Source organism: Salmo salar, chromosome 28 (genome assembly GCF_965601325.2).
Source record: "Salmo salar chromosome 28, fSalSal1, whole genome shotgun sequence".
NCBI lineage: Eukaryota > Metazoa > Chordata > Actinopteri > Salmoniformes > Salmonidae > Salmo > Salmo salar.
In genome coordinates, this window is record NC_138318.1 from 22271180 (window position 1) to 22289013 (window position 17834).

At 41.6% G+C, this 17834-nt stretch overlaps 1 protein-coding gene across 2 annotated transcripts in view; it reads left to right on the forward strand.

Annotated features, from left to right (window-relative positions):
- The window catches only part of galnt2 (UDP-N-acetyl-alpha-D-galactosamine:polypeptide N-acetylgalactosaminyltransferase 2), a 94321-nt gene that overhangs the window by 57347 nt on the left and 19140 nt on the right, over positions 1-17834 (forward strand). For both annotated transcript variants that reach the window (XM_014179903.3, XM_014179904.3), the window contains exons 2-3: positions 5665-5755; positions 14038-14191. In XM_014179903.3, the coding sequence (XP_014035378.1) occupies positions 5665-5755; positions 14038-14191 (245 nt within the window). The remainder of the gene's footprint in view (positions 1-5664; positions 5756-14037; positions 14192-17834) is intronic.

Sequence of the window (17834 nt, forward strand, 5' to 3'; positions counted from 1 at the left end):
TGTGTCTTATACGTTTCCCGATCACTGAAGAGCACTCCAAAGATACTCTTCTACTCTCTTCCCTACCCTCTTCTACTCTCAAGTTTTACAGTTCCCTGTACCAACTGAAGCTGCAGCATCCTCAGAGAAGAGGGGACATTTTTGGTTGAATTTTGCTCCTCTGCTCAGCCTGCCTTCCACAAACTAGCCTAAAAGAGCCTCCAGTCTGGCTGCTGCCTGCTAATGCCCCCTGGCAGTGCATGTATGGCACAGCGAGGAGGAACAGTTGCTGTGCGGTTATATCATGCCAACTGAGATGGATGTTCCTCTGGGCTCTCTGCATTCACACCTGCTTTCTCCCCCAATTGACTCCCAGACCTGAAATGGCCCTGAATCACAAAGATTACATAATGGGAGTCAGGCAGGCCAAAAACCAGAATATAATTTACTGTAGTAGTCTACTACTGTACCAGATCAGATAAATGATGTACCAGACAGATGGTAGCATTGCTGTTCATAAAAGGGCGTACATACTGCAGTGTCATATGTAAAAGCAGAGCAAAGCACAGCAGGGAATATTTGTATTTAAAAAAAAAAAAAATTGTCTGTGGCCTACACACAATTCCCCATAATGTGAAAGTGGAATTAAGTTTTTCAATTTTTTTTTTTTTTTACAAATTACTTAAATATGGAAAGCTTAAATGTTGTGAGTCAATAAGTATTCAACCCCTTTGTTATTGCAAGCCTAAATAAGTGAATTAAAAAGTTATTAATTACACTACGAAGATACAAGCGTCCTTCCTAACCAGAGCATGTGAGCGGAGTTGAGCGGTTGGAAATCCCGCACCGCTAAAAACCGCTCTGTGCTCACAGGGAATAAAACTGCCGCTTCAAATTCACTCCATTCATTAACACCCATCTAGTTTTGTGACTACCTGGACCTACCAATAGTTTAAGTATTGAAACCCAACCATATGGCTTTGAAGGAAAAGTATTTGAATCAACATGAAAAGGTGAATGTAAGAACGGACTTAATTTCAAATAGGCTACATGTCATATTAAACAGCATATAAACACCCTAAATAGGTCAGGAGCCAGACAGGGAGCCTAAGGAACGAAAATGAATTATTTAGGCTATATTATTTCAATTACTTCAAGGCTATAGCCTACAAAGAAATGCATTTGCGAGTGCGACATGACAGCCTGGTAGGAACATAAAGCGCTCAGCATTTAAACAGCATTTTGTTGTATTAAATGATTGTCTATATATGGCACATATAGGCTGTGACTTACTTAGAATTAAATACAAATTAAACACAAAATTACTTATTAATGACTTTTGAATTCATTTTTAGAAACACGAGTTTGGCCAGTCTGTGGCTTCAGGCTCATGCGATTGTGCCTGGATAGCTGGCCAGCAGCGGAAAATATCCTCTCCACATTTGCAGAGCCACTGGGGATGCTAAACACCCTTTTGGCCAGGCTGGGCAGAGATGCAGAGTTTTTATTTTTTTCTATGGTTAAGGTTTTTAGTCAAAATAAGCCAATCAAAATGGAAACCACCTTGAATGTGGAAATATGCCAGGCCTATTGGGCCAAAATCAATTATGGCCTATTGTATAGATAATAGAACGAAAATGAACAAAACATTTAAAAGATATGATTTTTGGTTTATAAATACTTTGCCACAATGACGCACTTATCTACCCACCTCGTTCCTTTCTTTTAGCATGTGCACGTAGTAAGTATACCATCATGCTTTTGGTATAAGTGTCTTTTCAGATTCCACAATGATTCTTTGGTTGTGGACACTACCCTTTATTTAGCTAGGCAAGTCTGTTAAGAACAAATTCTTATTTACAATGACGGCCAAACCCGGACGACGCTGTGCCAATTGTGCGCTGCCCTATGGGACTCCCAATCACGGCCGGATGTGACCAGGTCTCTCTTGGAAAAGAGATATTATCTCAATGAGTAAAACCTGTATAAATAAAGGTTAAATAAAAAATGTGATGCAGCCTGGATTCGAACCAGGGACTGCAGTGACGCCTCTTGAACTGAGATGCAGTGCCTTAGACCGGTGCGCCACTCGGGAGCGCACCGAGTGCTACCTACACAAATAGCTAGCACAAAGTGTTAATAAGATTAAAATTCATTAAAAAAATTTAAGAGCAATACAAATAAGTTGTCCAGTCTCTTGCTCTTGGTCCTCATCTTTGTAAGTCACCTTGATTTAGCACCTGTGTCTTTCATCAGTTTCTTAATGAAAATATTTAGTGAACTCCATGACAGTAGCTAAAGCAAGGGGCTATAGCAGCACACAAGTAGGCTACAAATGCATGCTGAGGTGGGCATGCCCTGAGCTTGTGAAGTGAGTGCTTCTGGAGCAAAATTAGAGCGGGCAAGAAGGACGTTTCAGCCTTTGGGAATTGGGCACGCTCCGCTCAGCTGACATACTCTGTTCCTAACTTAGTGGTCGGAGAGGAAGGAAACCGCTCAGAGATTTCCCCATGAGGCCAATGGTGACTTTTTAAAACAGAGTTTAATGGCTGTGACAGAAAACTGAGGATCGATGAACATCATTGTAGTTACTCCACGGTACTAACCTAATTGACAGAGTGAAAAGAAGGAAGCCTGTACATAATACAAATATTCCAAAACATGCATCCTGATTGTAACAAGGCACTAAAGTAATTCAATTTATGTCCTGAATACAAGGTGTTATGTTTGGGGCAAATCCAATACAACACTTTAATCAGTAACACTCCATATTTCCAAGCATTGTGGTGGCTGCATCATGTTAGGGCTGTGCTTGTAATCGTTAAGGACTTTTTGTGAAAAACAAGAAATGGAATGGAGCCAAGCACAGGTTCAGTCTGTTTTCCACCTTTCCAATTCACCTTTCAGCAGAACAATAACCTAAAACACAAGGGCAAATCTACACTGGAGTTGCTTACCAAGAAGACCATATATGTTCCTGAGTGGCAGAGTTAGTTTTAAATAATCTGCTTGAAAATGGTTGTCTAGCAATGATCAACAACCAATTTGTAGAGATTGAAGAATTGTTTCAATAATAATGGGCAAATATTGTACAATCCAGATGTGCAAAGCTCTTAGAGACTTACCAAGTAAGACTCACAGCTGTAATTGCTGCCAAAGGTGATTCTAATATGTTTTGACTCTGGATATTAAACATTTAGGTACATATAAGTGTCTTATATCATCTGAAAGCTTAAATTCCTGTTTATCTAACTGCACTGTCCGATTTACAGTAGCTATTACAGCAAAAACATGCCATGCGATTGTTTGAGGACGACGCCCCACATTAAAATATTTTTCCACCGGCACAGGTTTCATACATTCACAAATAACGATTAAATATTCACTTACTTTTTGAAATTCCTCCTCTGATTTGTCATCCAAAAGGTCCCAGCTATAACATGTAGTGTCGTTTTTGTTAGATAAAATCCTTCTTTATATCCCAAAAAGTCTGTTTAGTTCGCACCATCGATTTGAGTAATCCACTCGTTCAACATGCAGAGAAAGGAATCCAAAAATCTACCCCTAAACTTGGTTTCAACAAGTCAAAATACATTTCTATTTACTCCTCAGATACCCTAAAATGTAATCAAACTATAATATTTCTTACGGAAAGAAGTATGTTTAATAGGAAACCGATTTTAGCAGGTGCGTCCTGTCGTAATGGCACAAGCAAACACGCATTTCCAAGACTGTGTCCCTGTACTAAAACTGATTATTTCTTATTCGTTTTTGAAGTTACAAAACTTAACTGTGCATTTATTGACATCTGGGGTGTACACCCTGTGGAAGCCATAGGAATTCCATCCAGGGAGATAATTTTCAATATGACCTTTTACTTGCCTTTCTAAGAGGATGGTCTCTCAACAACAATAAAACATTTCCGGTTAGTTTTTTGGGGGATGTTCTCCTACATTATTTTTAACATTTCCACAGACTTCAACGTGTTTTCTTTCCAATGGTACCAATTATATGGATATCCTGGCTTCAGGGCCTGAGCAACAGGCAGTTTACTTTGGGTGCATAATTCAGGTGGAAATTGAGAAAGAAGGGGCCTAGCCCTAAGAAGTCAGAGCGCATAATTATGCTCTAAAAGAAATGCATCACATTTTTCTTAATCGCTGGTGATTCACAGGACGTTAAGTACTCATTCATGCTCATCTGTCTAAATGTATAGAGTTTTGATAAGATATGAGAATTACTTTGATAAGTTAATATCATCAAATGCTGAGCATCTAAATGCTTTTCTTTGCCACAGCCACCTGTACATTTTGGCCTGACTGAGGGGACCAGTCGACCAGACCAGATACTGATCGCGTTTTGTAAAGCGAGGGCTTCTGGACAGGACTTCAGTAGCTTGCTCTCTGTCCATACCATACCATCCCGCCTGTTTGTTTATTTACTGCTAATCTTGGCAAGAGGCCTTCTTGAGTTATTACCAAGCCAGCCCACGTTGTGTTACAGGCTTGCAGCACTGCAGTGTGTCACCGTTTGGCTTGGCCCATGCCCTCATTGTCAGCGCGGCCATATTTCCCAACAGTTTGTTATGGAGGCAGGCGAGAATGATGAAATGGGCTATATGCTGAGGCCAAAGCCTCCCGCAATGTGGGGAGTCTTTACTGGCTTTGTGCAGGCACACAACTCCTGTGTGTTCTAACACTGATGGAAATCCCTTTTGGCTGTTTAGTCACTGACTGTCCTTCTGCTTTTGTTTCTGCCGTGAGATCAGAACGGCAGCCACTCCTCAATCGACATTTCCTCTCCATCGCATTCCGTTCTGTGAATCCCCACATAACTTATTGTTGTGGATCCAATGATGCACCTGGCGATGATTGGAATGTTCAAGAGCACTTCAATCAGGTTTTTGTAGTCTAGACAGTTTCTATCCTGATGGTAATAGACAAGGAGACAACAATGTATTTTGTCCATTAGATTGTATCAAACATGCTGGGGGTTTTTTTGTATATGGGTGTAGTTTACACTCTGTGTGTCTAACCCAAAATACCACACAGAAATTATTTTTGTCTGACTCTTGAGAAGGTCTAATGCATGACTCAACATACAAGTTGTGAGGTTATTTGAATGGCTGTGAGCCCTAAGCTGAATAAAACATGTCCTCTGTACTTCCTCTGTCCATCTGGTTTGGATAAGTAGCCTATGTTCTAAGTTCTTGAATGTAAATTGAATGATGGTGAACTGTCTGTCATAGGATCACATCTTCATCAAGATGCTTTTGACAAACTCACTTACATTTTTAAAAGCTTCTCGAAGCAGCGCAACGCTAGGTCAGGGGCATCTCGTTGCCAGAGTAACATGATGATGCAAATCATGCATTTGTAATTCCACAGTTAACCTTGAACGAATAAATCAATAACACCAAAAGGGAACTAGGAAGACTAAAGTATTATAAAAGCTTTTTCTTATCATTTGCTTTCAGAATTAGTCTGGGAAATGTGTTTAACATTCTCGGTTTAAACTACTCAGACATCATTGAGGAACACTGCTATTTATGAAACATGGGGGTGAGCATTTTCTATCTTTAGATCATCCTTTTCTGAGGAGAGCAAGAATATATTTTCCACTGAATGTAAAAAGTTACCTTCACTATTTGTTTCTATATTCATGTGTCTTGTGTTTCTTTGGCAGGATGACTGGAACACTATTGACTCATCAAATCAGGCCCAGGCACACAGCAACGCAGATGACAAAACCCACAGTCTGGAGACACTCCCCCCAGGTAAGAGCCAGATATCCCAGCCCAGCCAGGCATCCCACAGCGCCATCCATTCTGATTAGCCCTTCCATTTACACACAGGCGCAGGAGAGTCCCGTTGAGAAAATCAATCGACATGTTGTTCAATCTACTTTGCAATAGAGCAGGGTGTCAGCTGCGGCTCTGTTTAAAACTAGTAAACTACCTTTACTGTTCATGAGGTCAGGGCTAATTATGCAAGGTGTGTGTGTGTGTGTGTGTGTGTGTGTGTGTGTGTGTGTGTGTGTGTGTGTGTGTGTGTGTGTGTGTGTGTGTGTGTTTGTGTGTATAGAAATGCTATGAAAAGCATCTGAATTCATCTTGGTGTTTTTACAAGTGTCTGATCTTTGTACCCGGGCCAATCACCCAAGTAGAAAAGCCCGTCGTAACAATTTGCGAGCCCATGTGCTCAACCAAACCGGGATCCAATTTAGCAGGGCTGCTTAATGCATTAAGCCTCAGGTGTAAGCATATGCTGACTTTATAGGCCTTTTCTGCATTTAAAAAATCAGCATGCCATGTACAGAGATATATAAATTGTAGTATTTTTACCATCATAACTGTGACTGTCACATTCTTTCCTTGGCAAGGTAGTTCTGGGGGAGAGCTGTTCCGTTTAATTTATGTCATAAACATTCCATGTTTTCTATAAAGGTAGGGCAGGGAGAAAAATCATTCCCATCTGCTTTTGTTTCCTGTATTTTATGTAGAAAATAATACCCCTATCAATATTCAATTGTGTCTTGTTTCAGTGGCTTATGCTATTTAGGTCACTCGGCTTAACACTCAATTTTCAGTTAAACAAAGAATTTGCAGAAGGGTGCCCATTTTTAATTAAGCTCATTTCCAGATGGCCTAATGTACAATTACTCCTTTTTTGACTCCAAAGTATAATGGAATGTCTGTGAAAATGGCCTTTTAATTAGCCTGCTCTATCTGCTATCAAATCAAAATCAAACCAAATTCTATTTGTCACATGCGCCAAATACAACTGGTGTAAACTTTACCATGAAATGCTTCCCAACAATGCAGAGTTTAAAAATAAAATGGTAACACGTGGAATAAACTAAAATACACAAGAATGGAGCTATACACAGACAGCCAGTGCCAGATCAATGTGGAGCTATATACAGACAGCCAGTACCAGATCAATGTGGAGCTATATACAGACAGCCAGTACCAGATCAATGTGGAGCTATATACAGACAGCCAGCACCAGATCAATGTGGAGCTATATACAGACAGCCAGCACCAGATCAATGTGGAGCTATATACAGACAGCCAGTACCAGATCAATGTGGAGCTATATACAGACAGCCAGTACCAGATCAATGTGGAGCTATATACAGACAGCCAGTACCAGATCAATGTGGAGCTATATACAGACAGCCAGTACCAGATCAATGTGGAGCTATATACAGACAGCCAGTACCAGATCAATGTGGAGCTATATACAGACAGCCAGCACCAGAGCAATGTGGAGCTATATACAGACAGCCAGTATCAGATCAATGTGGAGCTATATACAGACAGCCAGTACCAGATCAATGTGGAGAGGTATGAGGTATTTTGAGGTATACTGAACAAAAATATAAATGCAACATGTAAAGTGTTTCATGAGCTGAAATAAAAGATCCCAGAAATGTTCAATACGCACAAAAACCTTATTACTCTCAAATTCTGTGCACAAGTTTGTTAATAAAAAAAATTATAATTATATTTAACTAGGCAAGTCAGTTAAGAACAAATTCTAATTTACAATGACTGCCTACACTGGTCAAACCCGGACGACGCTGGGCCAATTGTGTGCCGCCCTATGGGACTCCCAATCACGGCCGGTTGTGATACAGCCTGGATACAAACTAGGGTGTCTGTAGTGATGCCTCAAGCACTGCATTGCAGTGCCTTAGACCGGTGCGCCACTCGGGAGCCCATCACTGTTAGTGAGCATTTCTTGTTTGCCAAGATAATCCATCCACCTGACGGGTGTGGCATATCCAGAAGCTGATTAAACAGCATTATCATTACACAGGTAAACCTTATGTTGGGGACAATTAAAGGCCACTCTAAAATGTGCAGTTTTGTCACACAACACAATGCCACAGATGTCTCAAGTTTTGAGGGAGCGTGCATTTATCGTGCTGACTGCAGGAATGTCCACCAGAGCTGTTGCCAGATAATTTAATGTTAATTTCTCAACCATAGGCTGCCTCAAACGTTGTTTTAGAGAATTTGGCAGTACATACAAAGATGATTCTTTGCTTCCAACTTTGTGGCAACAGTTTGGGGAAGGCCCTTTCCTGTTTCAGCATGACAATGCCCCCGTGAACAAAGCGAGGTCCATACAGAAATGGTTTGTCGAGTTCGGTGTGGAAGAACTTGACTGGCCTGCACAGATTCTTGACCTCAACCCCATCGAACACCTTTGGGATGAATTGAAACGCAGACTGCGAGCCAGGCCTAATCGCCCAACGTCAGTGCCCGACCTCACTAATGCTCTTGTGGCTGAATGGGAGCAAGTCCCTGCAGCAACGTTCCAACATCTAGTAGAAAACCTTCCGTGAAGAGTGGAGGCTGTTATAGCAGCAAAGGGGGGACCAACTCCATATTAATGCCAATGATTTTGGAATGAGATGTTCGACAAGCAGGTGTCCACATACTTTATTTTTTATTGTTTTACTGCTACATTCTAGCTGAAGAGAAAACAAGTTGTTTATTTTTGCCTCGAGGTTGTATTAAATTAATTCCGTAAAGCTCTGAACTTCATTAGGTCGATGTGAAGTCTCAGCGAACTTGCTTGTTTCTTAAAATCAATTCTACATAGAGGTTTATGATTGGGTTGTGTTACACTTTCATTTTCTGAAGTCTTTTGCTTTGTTTGTGCGTGTGTGCGTGTGTGTGTGTGTGTGTGTGTGTGTGTGTGTGTGTGTGTGTGTGTGTGTGTGTGTGTGTGTGTGTGTGTGTGTGTGTGTGTGTGTGTGTGTGTGTGTGTGTGTGTGTGTGTGTGTGTGTGTGTGTGTGTGAGCATGTCTGGATGGAAGCGTTGTGGAGGTCACAGCCTAGCAGCTCCATTCTCTTCAGAAGAAGCTAATTATACTGATGACTGCTGTATCCTGCTCTGCTGCGGGTCCTGTGCTCTCCCTCTTAACTTCTGTACAGAACATGCTTCATTTGGCTTTGATTGAGAATGATGCTGTGTATTCTCAGTCCCTGTAGGAATGTCTTTCTCCACTAATGGTGGTTTTAATTATTATGATGCTGCTAGCTGTTTCTCTGGCCACCACTTTGTGCTTTTGATACATGCAGCACTGTTGTGTACAGTGTATTATGTGCTGTGAGTGAGTTTCCTCTTGGATCAAGATGAGAAGACCACTCAGTTTTAGAGTAATCATTCTTAATTATTGACAATGCTATTATATGGACTGTTTTGATATGTGAGGAATCTGCTGCACAGCACACCAGCCCACAGACACAATTAGCCTCTGTCTGCCTCCACTATGGCTGCTCTGCTCAAGAAGTGCGATGGAAGTTAAGGCTTTGTTGATGGCCTATACAGTGCATTCCACATTGTTACGTTACAGCCTTATTCTAAAATGTATTAAATATTTGATTTCCTCAATCTACACACAATATCCCATAATGACAAAGTAAAAACAGGTTTTTAGACATGTTTTCAAATGTATTAAAAATAAAAACAGATGCCTTATTTACGTAAGTATTCAGACCCTTTGCTATGAGACTAGAAATTGAGCTCAGGTGCATCCTGTTTCCATTGATCATCTTTGATGTTTCTACAACATGATTGGAGTCCACCTGTGGTAAACTCAATTTATTGGACATGATTTGAAAAGGCACACACCTGTCTTTATTAGGTCCCACATTTGACAGTGCATGTCAGAGCAAAAACCAAGCCATGAGGTCAAAGGAATTGTCCGTAGAGCTCCGAGACAGGATTGTGTTGAGGCACAGATCTGGGGAAGGATACCAAACAATTTCTGCAGTATTGAAGGTCATCAAGGACACAGTGGCCTCCATCATTCTTAAATGGAAGAAGTTTGGAACCACCAAGACTCTTCTTAGAGCTGGCCGCCTGGTCAAACTGAGCAATCTGAGGAGAAGGGCCTTGGTCAGGGAGGTGAACCGATTGTCACTCTGACAGAGCTCTAGAGTTCCTCTGTGGAGATGGGAGAATCTTCCAGAAGGACAACCATCTCTGCAGCACTCCACCAATCAGGCCTTTATGGTAGAGTGGCCAGATGGAAGCCACTTCTCAGTAAAAGGCACATGACAGCCTGTTTGGAGTTTGCCAAAAGGCACCTAAAGGACTCTCCGACCATGAGAAACAAGATTCTCTGTTCTGATTAAACTAAGATTGAACACTTTGGCCTGAATGCCAAGCGTCACGTCTGGAGGAAACCTGACACCATCCCTAAGGGTAGTTGCTGCGTCATGCTGTGGGGATGTTTTTCAGTGGCAGGGACTGGGAGACTAGTCGGGCTCGAGGGAAAGATGAACGGCGCAAAGCACAGAGGAGATCCTTGATGAAAACCTGCTCCAGAGCGCTCAGGACCTCAGACTGGGGCAAAGGTTCACCTTCCAACAAGACAACGACCCTAAGCACACAGCCAAGACAACACAGGAATGGCTTCAGGACAAGTCTCCCAATGTCCTTGAGTGGCCCAGCCAGAGCCCGGACTTGAACCCAATTGAACATCTCTGGAGAGACCTGAAAATAGCTCCCCATCCAACCTGACAAAGCTTGAGAGGATCTGCGGAGAAGAATGGGAGAAATTCCCCAAATACAGGTGTGTCAAGCTTGTAGCGTCATACCCAAGAAGACTTGAGGCTGTAATCGCTGCCAAAGGTGCTTCAACAAAGTACAGGGTCTGAATACTTATGTAAATGTCATATCATTTTTAAGTGTTTTTAATAAATTTGCAAACATTTCTAAAAACCCGTTTTTGCTTCATCATTATGGGGTATTGTATGTAGATTGATGAGGGGGAAAAAAACTGTTTAATCAATTTTAGAATAACCCCCTGACTTAATCCACATTTTGTTGTTGCAGCCTGAAAATTGATTAAATCAAATTTTTTCGCACCCATCCACACACAATACCCCATTTTGAAATGTTTGCAAATTTATTGAAAATGAAATACAGAAATATGTAATTTGACATGGTATTCACACCCCTGAGTTAATGCGTGTTAGAATCACCTTTTGCAGTGATTTACAGCTGTGAGTCTTTCTGGGTAATTCTAGGAGAGATTTGCACACCTGGATTGTACAATATTTACACATTTATTCTTTTAAAAATTCTTCAAGCTCTGTCAAGTTGGTTGTTGATCATTGCTAGACAGCCATTTTCAAGTCTTGCCATAGATTTAAGCCGATTTAAGTCAAAACATGGAATGTTGTCTTGGTCAGCAACTCCAGTGTATATTTGGCGTTGTGTTTTAGGTTATTGTCCTGCTGAAAAGTGAATTTGTCTCCCAGTGTCTTTTTTATTTTATTTTTATTTAACTAAGCAAGTCAGTTAAATTCTTATTTACAATGACGGCCTACCAAAAGGCCTCCTGTGAGGTGCCCTTCTTTGCGAGGCGTTGGAAAACCTCCCTGGTCTTTGTAGTTGAATCTGTTTGAAATTCAAGGCTCTGCTGAGGGGTACAGAGATGTGTGGGGTACGGAGATGTGTGGGGTACGGAGATGTGTTGGGTACGGAGATGTGTGGGGTACGGAGATGTGTGGGGTACGGAGATGAGGTAGTCATAAAAAATAAACACACAGTCCATGCAACGTATTATGTGACTTGTTAAGCAACATGTTTAGGCTTCCCAAAACAAAGGGGTTGAATACTTATTGACTCAAGTCATTTCAGCTTTTAATTTCTAAACATTTCTACAAATATAATTCCACTTTTACATTATGTGGTATTGTGTAATGTCCAGTTACCAGTAGCCATGACTCTCTGAGATCATGTTCAGATTCCTATTACCCAAGAGCAACTTTCTAAACATCTTTCAACCTTAGTGACATGTTTAAAAGCTTTTTGTCAAGTAACACAGCCACAGGAGGAATGTTGCAGCCGAGGAGAGATGGATGGATGAACTGTGGAACTTTCACATCAAAGGAAATGCAATAACGGAGAGACAACCTGTTCTTAACTGGTATCTGAGGGCAGGATCACAGATCTGGACAGGAACCTGTTCCCAGGTCTGATTAAAGTAAAGTTGCTGTATAAAGGATCGTTATATACCTTATGCTTCGGAATATACTGCAGCCTATAATGGGTCTTCAGGAATGGCAGTGGGCGTGGAGGATTTGATTTACTCTTTACAAGTCTAGTACATTATTACCACCAGACCATAGACTTAACTGCTGTTATTAGCAAAATTAACATGTGACCTAATAATGAGGGTTATGTACGTGAAGATATTTTATGTAAAACAAAACAGATGACGTACTCGTTCCCATCTATTTAGATCATTCTCCAGACCTGAGACTGAACCATTTAATAGATTGCAACATTAATTTCATCCATAGTCATGTGTTGCTCATGTTAATCATGGAAATGACAAGGTCATCTGCTTTCCCTTTTTAAGCTTAGCTAGTTAGAATGCCCCTGGCAATGCAATTCACCATTCCATTTCTGTGGAACAATTAGCATCAGTGACAGATTATTCTCATACCCTCCTAATTATCATACAGGCTGCCAGAGCTCCATGAGATGAATTGCTCATGGTCTTTTTTCTCTCCGTGCCCCCACCCTGTCTGAGAGACAATGTAATCAAATGCTCACATGTTTTAGAGGCTTCATTCATTGGGCTCCTGAGTGGCGCAATGGTCCAAGGCACTGCATCTCAGTGCTAGAGGCGTCACTATGTAACAGTATGGCTTCCGTCCCTCTCCTCGCCCCAACCAGGGCTTGAACCAGGGACCCTCTGCACACATCAACAACTGACACCCCACGAAGCATCGTTACCCATCGCGCCACAGCCGCGGCCCTTGCAGAGCAAGGGGAACAACTACTTAAGGTCGCAGAGCGAGTGACATCACCCGATTGAACCGCTATTAGCGTGCACCACCGCTAACTAACTGGCCATTTCACATCGGTTGCACTACAGACCCTGGTTCGATTCCAGGCTGTATCACAACCGGCCGTGATTGGAAGTCCCATAGGGTGGCACACAATTGGCCCAGCGTTGTTAGGGTTTAGCCGGGGTAGGCCATCATTTTGAATAAGAATTTGTTCTTAACTGGCTTGCCTAGTTAAATAAAAGAATTCGCATAACAGCTGCATTAGTATTTAGACAATATCCATTTAGCTGATATCCAGTGTGTATGTGGGGACATTTTGTTTTCATACGTTGTGACAAGCATTACAATTAAATATGGACGTTTTAAAAAATATCTATTTTTTTTTTTATGTGTAATAATCTGACTAGGCTGTGTGAATGTGCGCTCCTGCGAGAGGGAGCGAAAGAGACACAGAGTTTGTAATGCAGGCTCTTATTACAGTTTGGTAATGGCTCTCAAATCATCTTTAAGCTCTGGAATGTGAAAACTAAACACGATGGTCACTTGTGATGAAGTGCTTGCAGCTGTTTTTTGCCCAGTAAGGGGGAAAGAGGTTAGAATATCTTAATTTACTGTGCTGCTGTCCACTGTACCAGTGTTTCCCCTAGGAGTTTTTTCAGCAGGGGTGGCAAAGGTAGCGGTAGATTTTTTTTTTTTTTTTGTAGAATGATTTCTGGTGACTTTTTAAAAAGATTCCAAAATGGAATTATGTTGACACCATCTGAAATATAACTGATGTGCGCCACTGCACTGTAGTGAGATGATGAGCAAGCGGTGGCTGTGCGCTCGTGGCTTTCATTCGGGCCACTGCTCACTCTGTTTGCTACAAATATAAGTTGTAACTTGTCTCACTGATCTTAAAGGGATAGTGTGAGATTTTGGCAATGAAGCTCTTTTTCAATTTATTCAGATGAACTCATGGATACCATTTTTATGTCTGTCTGCAGTTTGAATTAAGTTTGAAGGTAGTTTCACAAACCATTGCTAACTAGCGTTCGCATAATGACTGTAAATGGATCATCTGACTATTGGTAACTAGAAAAAGGGCTTAATTGACAAAATTGCACTATCCATTTAAAAGCAAAATAAAATTGTTTGGAGTGGTGGCAACTGCTGCTAAATGAATTTAAGGAAAACACTGCTGTACTGTATATTTATTTAATCTCCTGTGTCTCTACTCTGGTTTGCAGGCAAGGTGAGGTGGCAAGACTTTGACCAGGACCTATATGTCGGTGCTACGGTGGTGCGGCCGGGGCAGGATCCCTACGCTCGCAACAAGTTCAATCAGGTGGAGAGTGACAAGCTCAGGATGGACCGCGGAGTCCCTGACACCAGACACGACCAGTAAGTCTCTATTCAACCTCTGTCATGGGTGGAATTAAGTAAGGAAGAAATGGGAACAGAATTAAATAATTTTCGTGAATTCATGGTGATTTTACTGCAGTGAGTAGTAAAGTGATTAATCAGTGAACTTCCCCATTAGTAATATCCTATGGGGAAAAACTGTGAACTTCTGCTGTCATCTGATTATCAGGAGGGCAAAATGAATCAAAGACAGAAGTATATAGTATACATCTTTCTTGTTCCTCCCCCTTAACACTTAACAGGGGTTCTTCTGCTGGTGCCTCAATATAAGCTAACTAAGCCTCACAATAACACTGGACAGTCTAGCAGAGACCTTTTGGTGCAATCATCTGAAGCTCCCAATTTGGCTCGCTCACTCATCTTCTTTTCGAAGACAAACTGCTCAAAGATCAAAGTAAGTGCAGGTCCTCCGGGGAGAAATACAGGTGTATAGATGGCTTATTGTGGGGGGTCATGATAGTAGATTGATAGCGAGTTACACTTCCATTTTCTTCCTAGTTGGAGCAGTTGATGATGAATCGATGGTGCCTGTAGTTCTTTATACAACGGGGATCTAATCCTGGATGCTGATTGGTTAAAACCGCATTCCAGCCGGTGTCTATTCCACAAGTTACTCAAAAGTCGTACAGATACTGAACTTGGGAGTCCTTCCAAATATCCACCTGCTAAAGCTATACCGTTGAAATGCCTATTTACTCTGTTCCGTCTCACTGCATAATCCAAAGTCTCATCAGCCCAGCCAGGCAATTTATAAACTTGAAAATATCAATAGAAAACAGGTCAAATGAAACGATGTGCTGCTAGTTTGCCGTCTTTCCAGCTTCAGTTTGAAGTGATTGTGTTAGGTTTGTTGTTGGCTAGCTCCTCTGAACAACAGTGTCCTGACGAGAGAGCACATTTTCTATGCCAGGCGAAATCGTGCATCATTAGCTTATTGTAATGGATGTATCCAAATAAATGTCACTAGACAACAGCATAAACTAACGCAAATAACAGAATAACAGCTACTTTGCTGTTATTCTGGCTGCACTGTTTGACGTGACTGTAAGTAGCTAGCAAGCAAGGAATAAGAACATTTACAGCCAGTATGGCAACGGAACATTTAGAACAAACGACTGGGTCGCGTCTCTGGCAACCGAACCGATAGAAGGAACAACCAGCTGGCTGGGGAGCAACCCTAGTTTTGTGTCGGGACGATATCTTGTGGAAGGATGAAATAGTATGAAAAAATTCATCAAAATAATATTTTTTATGAAAATATGTCAATCATTATTTGAATATGTTGGTAACCCGTTGTATGAAAGTGATAATTCCCTCGAAGCCGGTGTTTGGAGGATATATTTTCACGGTTTGCCGGCCCTCGATTTCGTCTTGGGCCTAACAACACCCGTGCCAATATATCCTCCTAACACTGGCTTCGAGGGCATTATCACTTAATTGTGGTCCAACGATGTCAATGTCCTGCTTGATTTATGTCTCTGGATGGGCCAGGTCAATAGAGCTTAGATAGATACTCCAGAGAGAACCTTCAGATAACAGGAATCCTACTCTGGAAGAGCTTCATCCATTATCCCTGTCAGTTTAACATATTCATCTCACTTTCGTCATCCAGTTAGAGAATCACTGCTTTTTTATTTGGCCCGGGAAACCTCTGTGGCCTCTCTCTTATACCTTCAGATTTCCATAACATTTGAATTCCGGACTATGCAAAGCGAATTAGCATGAGATTTATCTTCGTGTGTAATGGATTCTTTATCTCTTTGGGAGGGTGTACATGGCCAAGTGGGTTGTTTTTTGAGTAAAATGGCTGTGACTAAGGCAGGTGCCCAGGGACTTCCCCAATAATGCAATATCATATTGAACTGGAAGTGCCCCATAACTTTTTATCTCTGATGCCCAACCATCTGCCGCTGCTTTGGGTATTATGATGTCGAGGCCTTTTGGCCCCGTGGGGGACAGTGTGTTACAAGAGAAAATATCGAAGAGAGTGAAGGGGTGGCAAGGGGCAGGATAATCCATCAAAGTGGATACAATTGACAAAGGACGGGTTGTAGAAGAGTGGGGGAGCACAGAAGCCAATGTGTTGGAATGCTAATGAGAGGGAGCGGTCGGTGGCAGTAACAAAGTGGCTTTCCCTCTGGCATTCTCTCTGGCATTCTGATCAATGTTTTCTGGGGGCCCAGGAGTCGCCCCTGCTCCACATTGGTGCCCTCATGTCAGCCCAAGGAGTGGTGCTCAAAGGTACAATTGATTATCCTCTGGCCTTCCTCCCTGTGCTCCCCGGGACCTAGAGCACTATCCCTGCCCAGATATAAGGACAGGAGGGCCAAATCCATATGTCATGAGTAAGTCGAAGAGTTGTTGTTTGGGGCTTCAGCGGTGGGTTGAAATGTCTGCTACTCCTTGTAAATGGAAACATGGTGTCTGGTATAGGATTTGTGTATGTTGACTCATAAGATTACACCACTGATTCCTGGCAGGTTTTTGTGCCATTTTTCTGATACTTTATATAGCATGGACCAGATGTAGCAGGCATTGAAGCAATGTTTATTTAGCTACTACATTTTGATTTAGATAAAATATAACATAACATCTGATAAATATTCTCCACCGTCGATGCTCGTGGGTCATGTTGACAGCAGTGTTGTTCAGTGGCCACAAATGAATATATTGAGGTAAGCATTTCTGCCACTCTGAAAACACTTTCTCCCGCCTTCCCATCTGGCTGATGCAAATATAATAGTGGGTGGGCACTGGGCGGTAAACAAAACAAAAATCTCTGGAAGTCGATACATATTTATAAGTCATTGCCGTCTGCAATTAAAGCCTGATTATTCAAAAGCATGATTATGGTATGGGTGTGAGTAAAATATGTATTTGTGTGTCACTCAAAGCAGTTGCCTCTAGAATCTCGACAACTGCTCATACTGTACCTGCATATGTAATTGGAATTTTGGGCAATTGTTCAGATGACAGTAACAAATGTAAAATGGCAATTTTTAACCATCCACAGGTTTAATCATAATTTTTTCTGCATAATGAATTATTTTCCTGTTAATTTCTCATGACATTTTTGCTGGACTTGGACAAACATTCTTGTCCCCGCATGTTCTAGATTAATCAGTAGCTTGATTACGGTTGTTCCTGGAGCTGCAGGACAAATACATTCCAGTCCAAAAAATAAGTAAATTGTACTTCTTACATTAGATGGTGTTTCCAGAATGAATGTAAAATATCCAATTTATTTACAGATTTTGGAATCACTAGGGGAAGCACTATAGTATGACTTAAGTCACCAGTAAGTAACAGTTTGGGGAGGCTTGTGGTGTTCTTAGCTAACAGAGTTCACCATCTCTCGTTATTGTCTGTGGGTCCCACGAGCTAAAGAGCTGGAAGTTACTCAACTCTGTTTCTGCAAAGACCTTAAAGACCCCTTTCAAGTACCTAAAATATGCTCTCGAAGTTGTAGGATGTGACTATCTCATTCATGTGTAATACACTAAGCATTTAGCCACTCCACCATACTGTACATAGGTCTCCTGTGAGTGCCTGTGGTTTATGACTGGGGCAGGTATGCAGGAAGTCTTGTCAGGGATGTCTGTGTCCCAGCACAGGCTTCCTA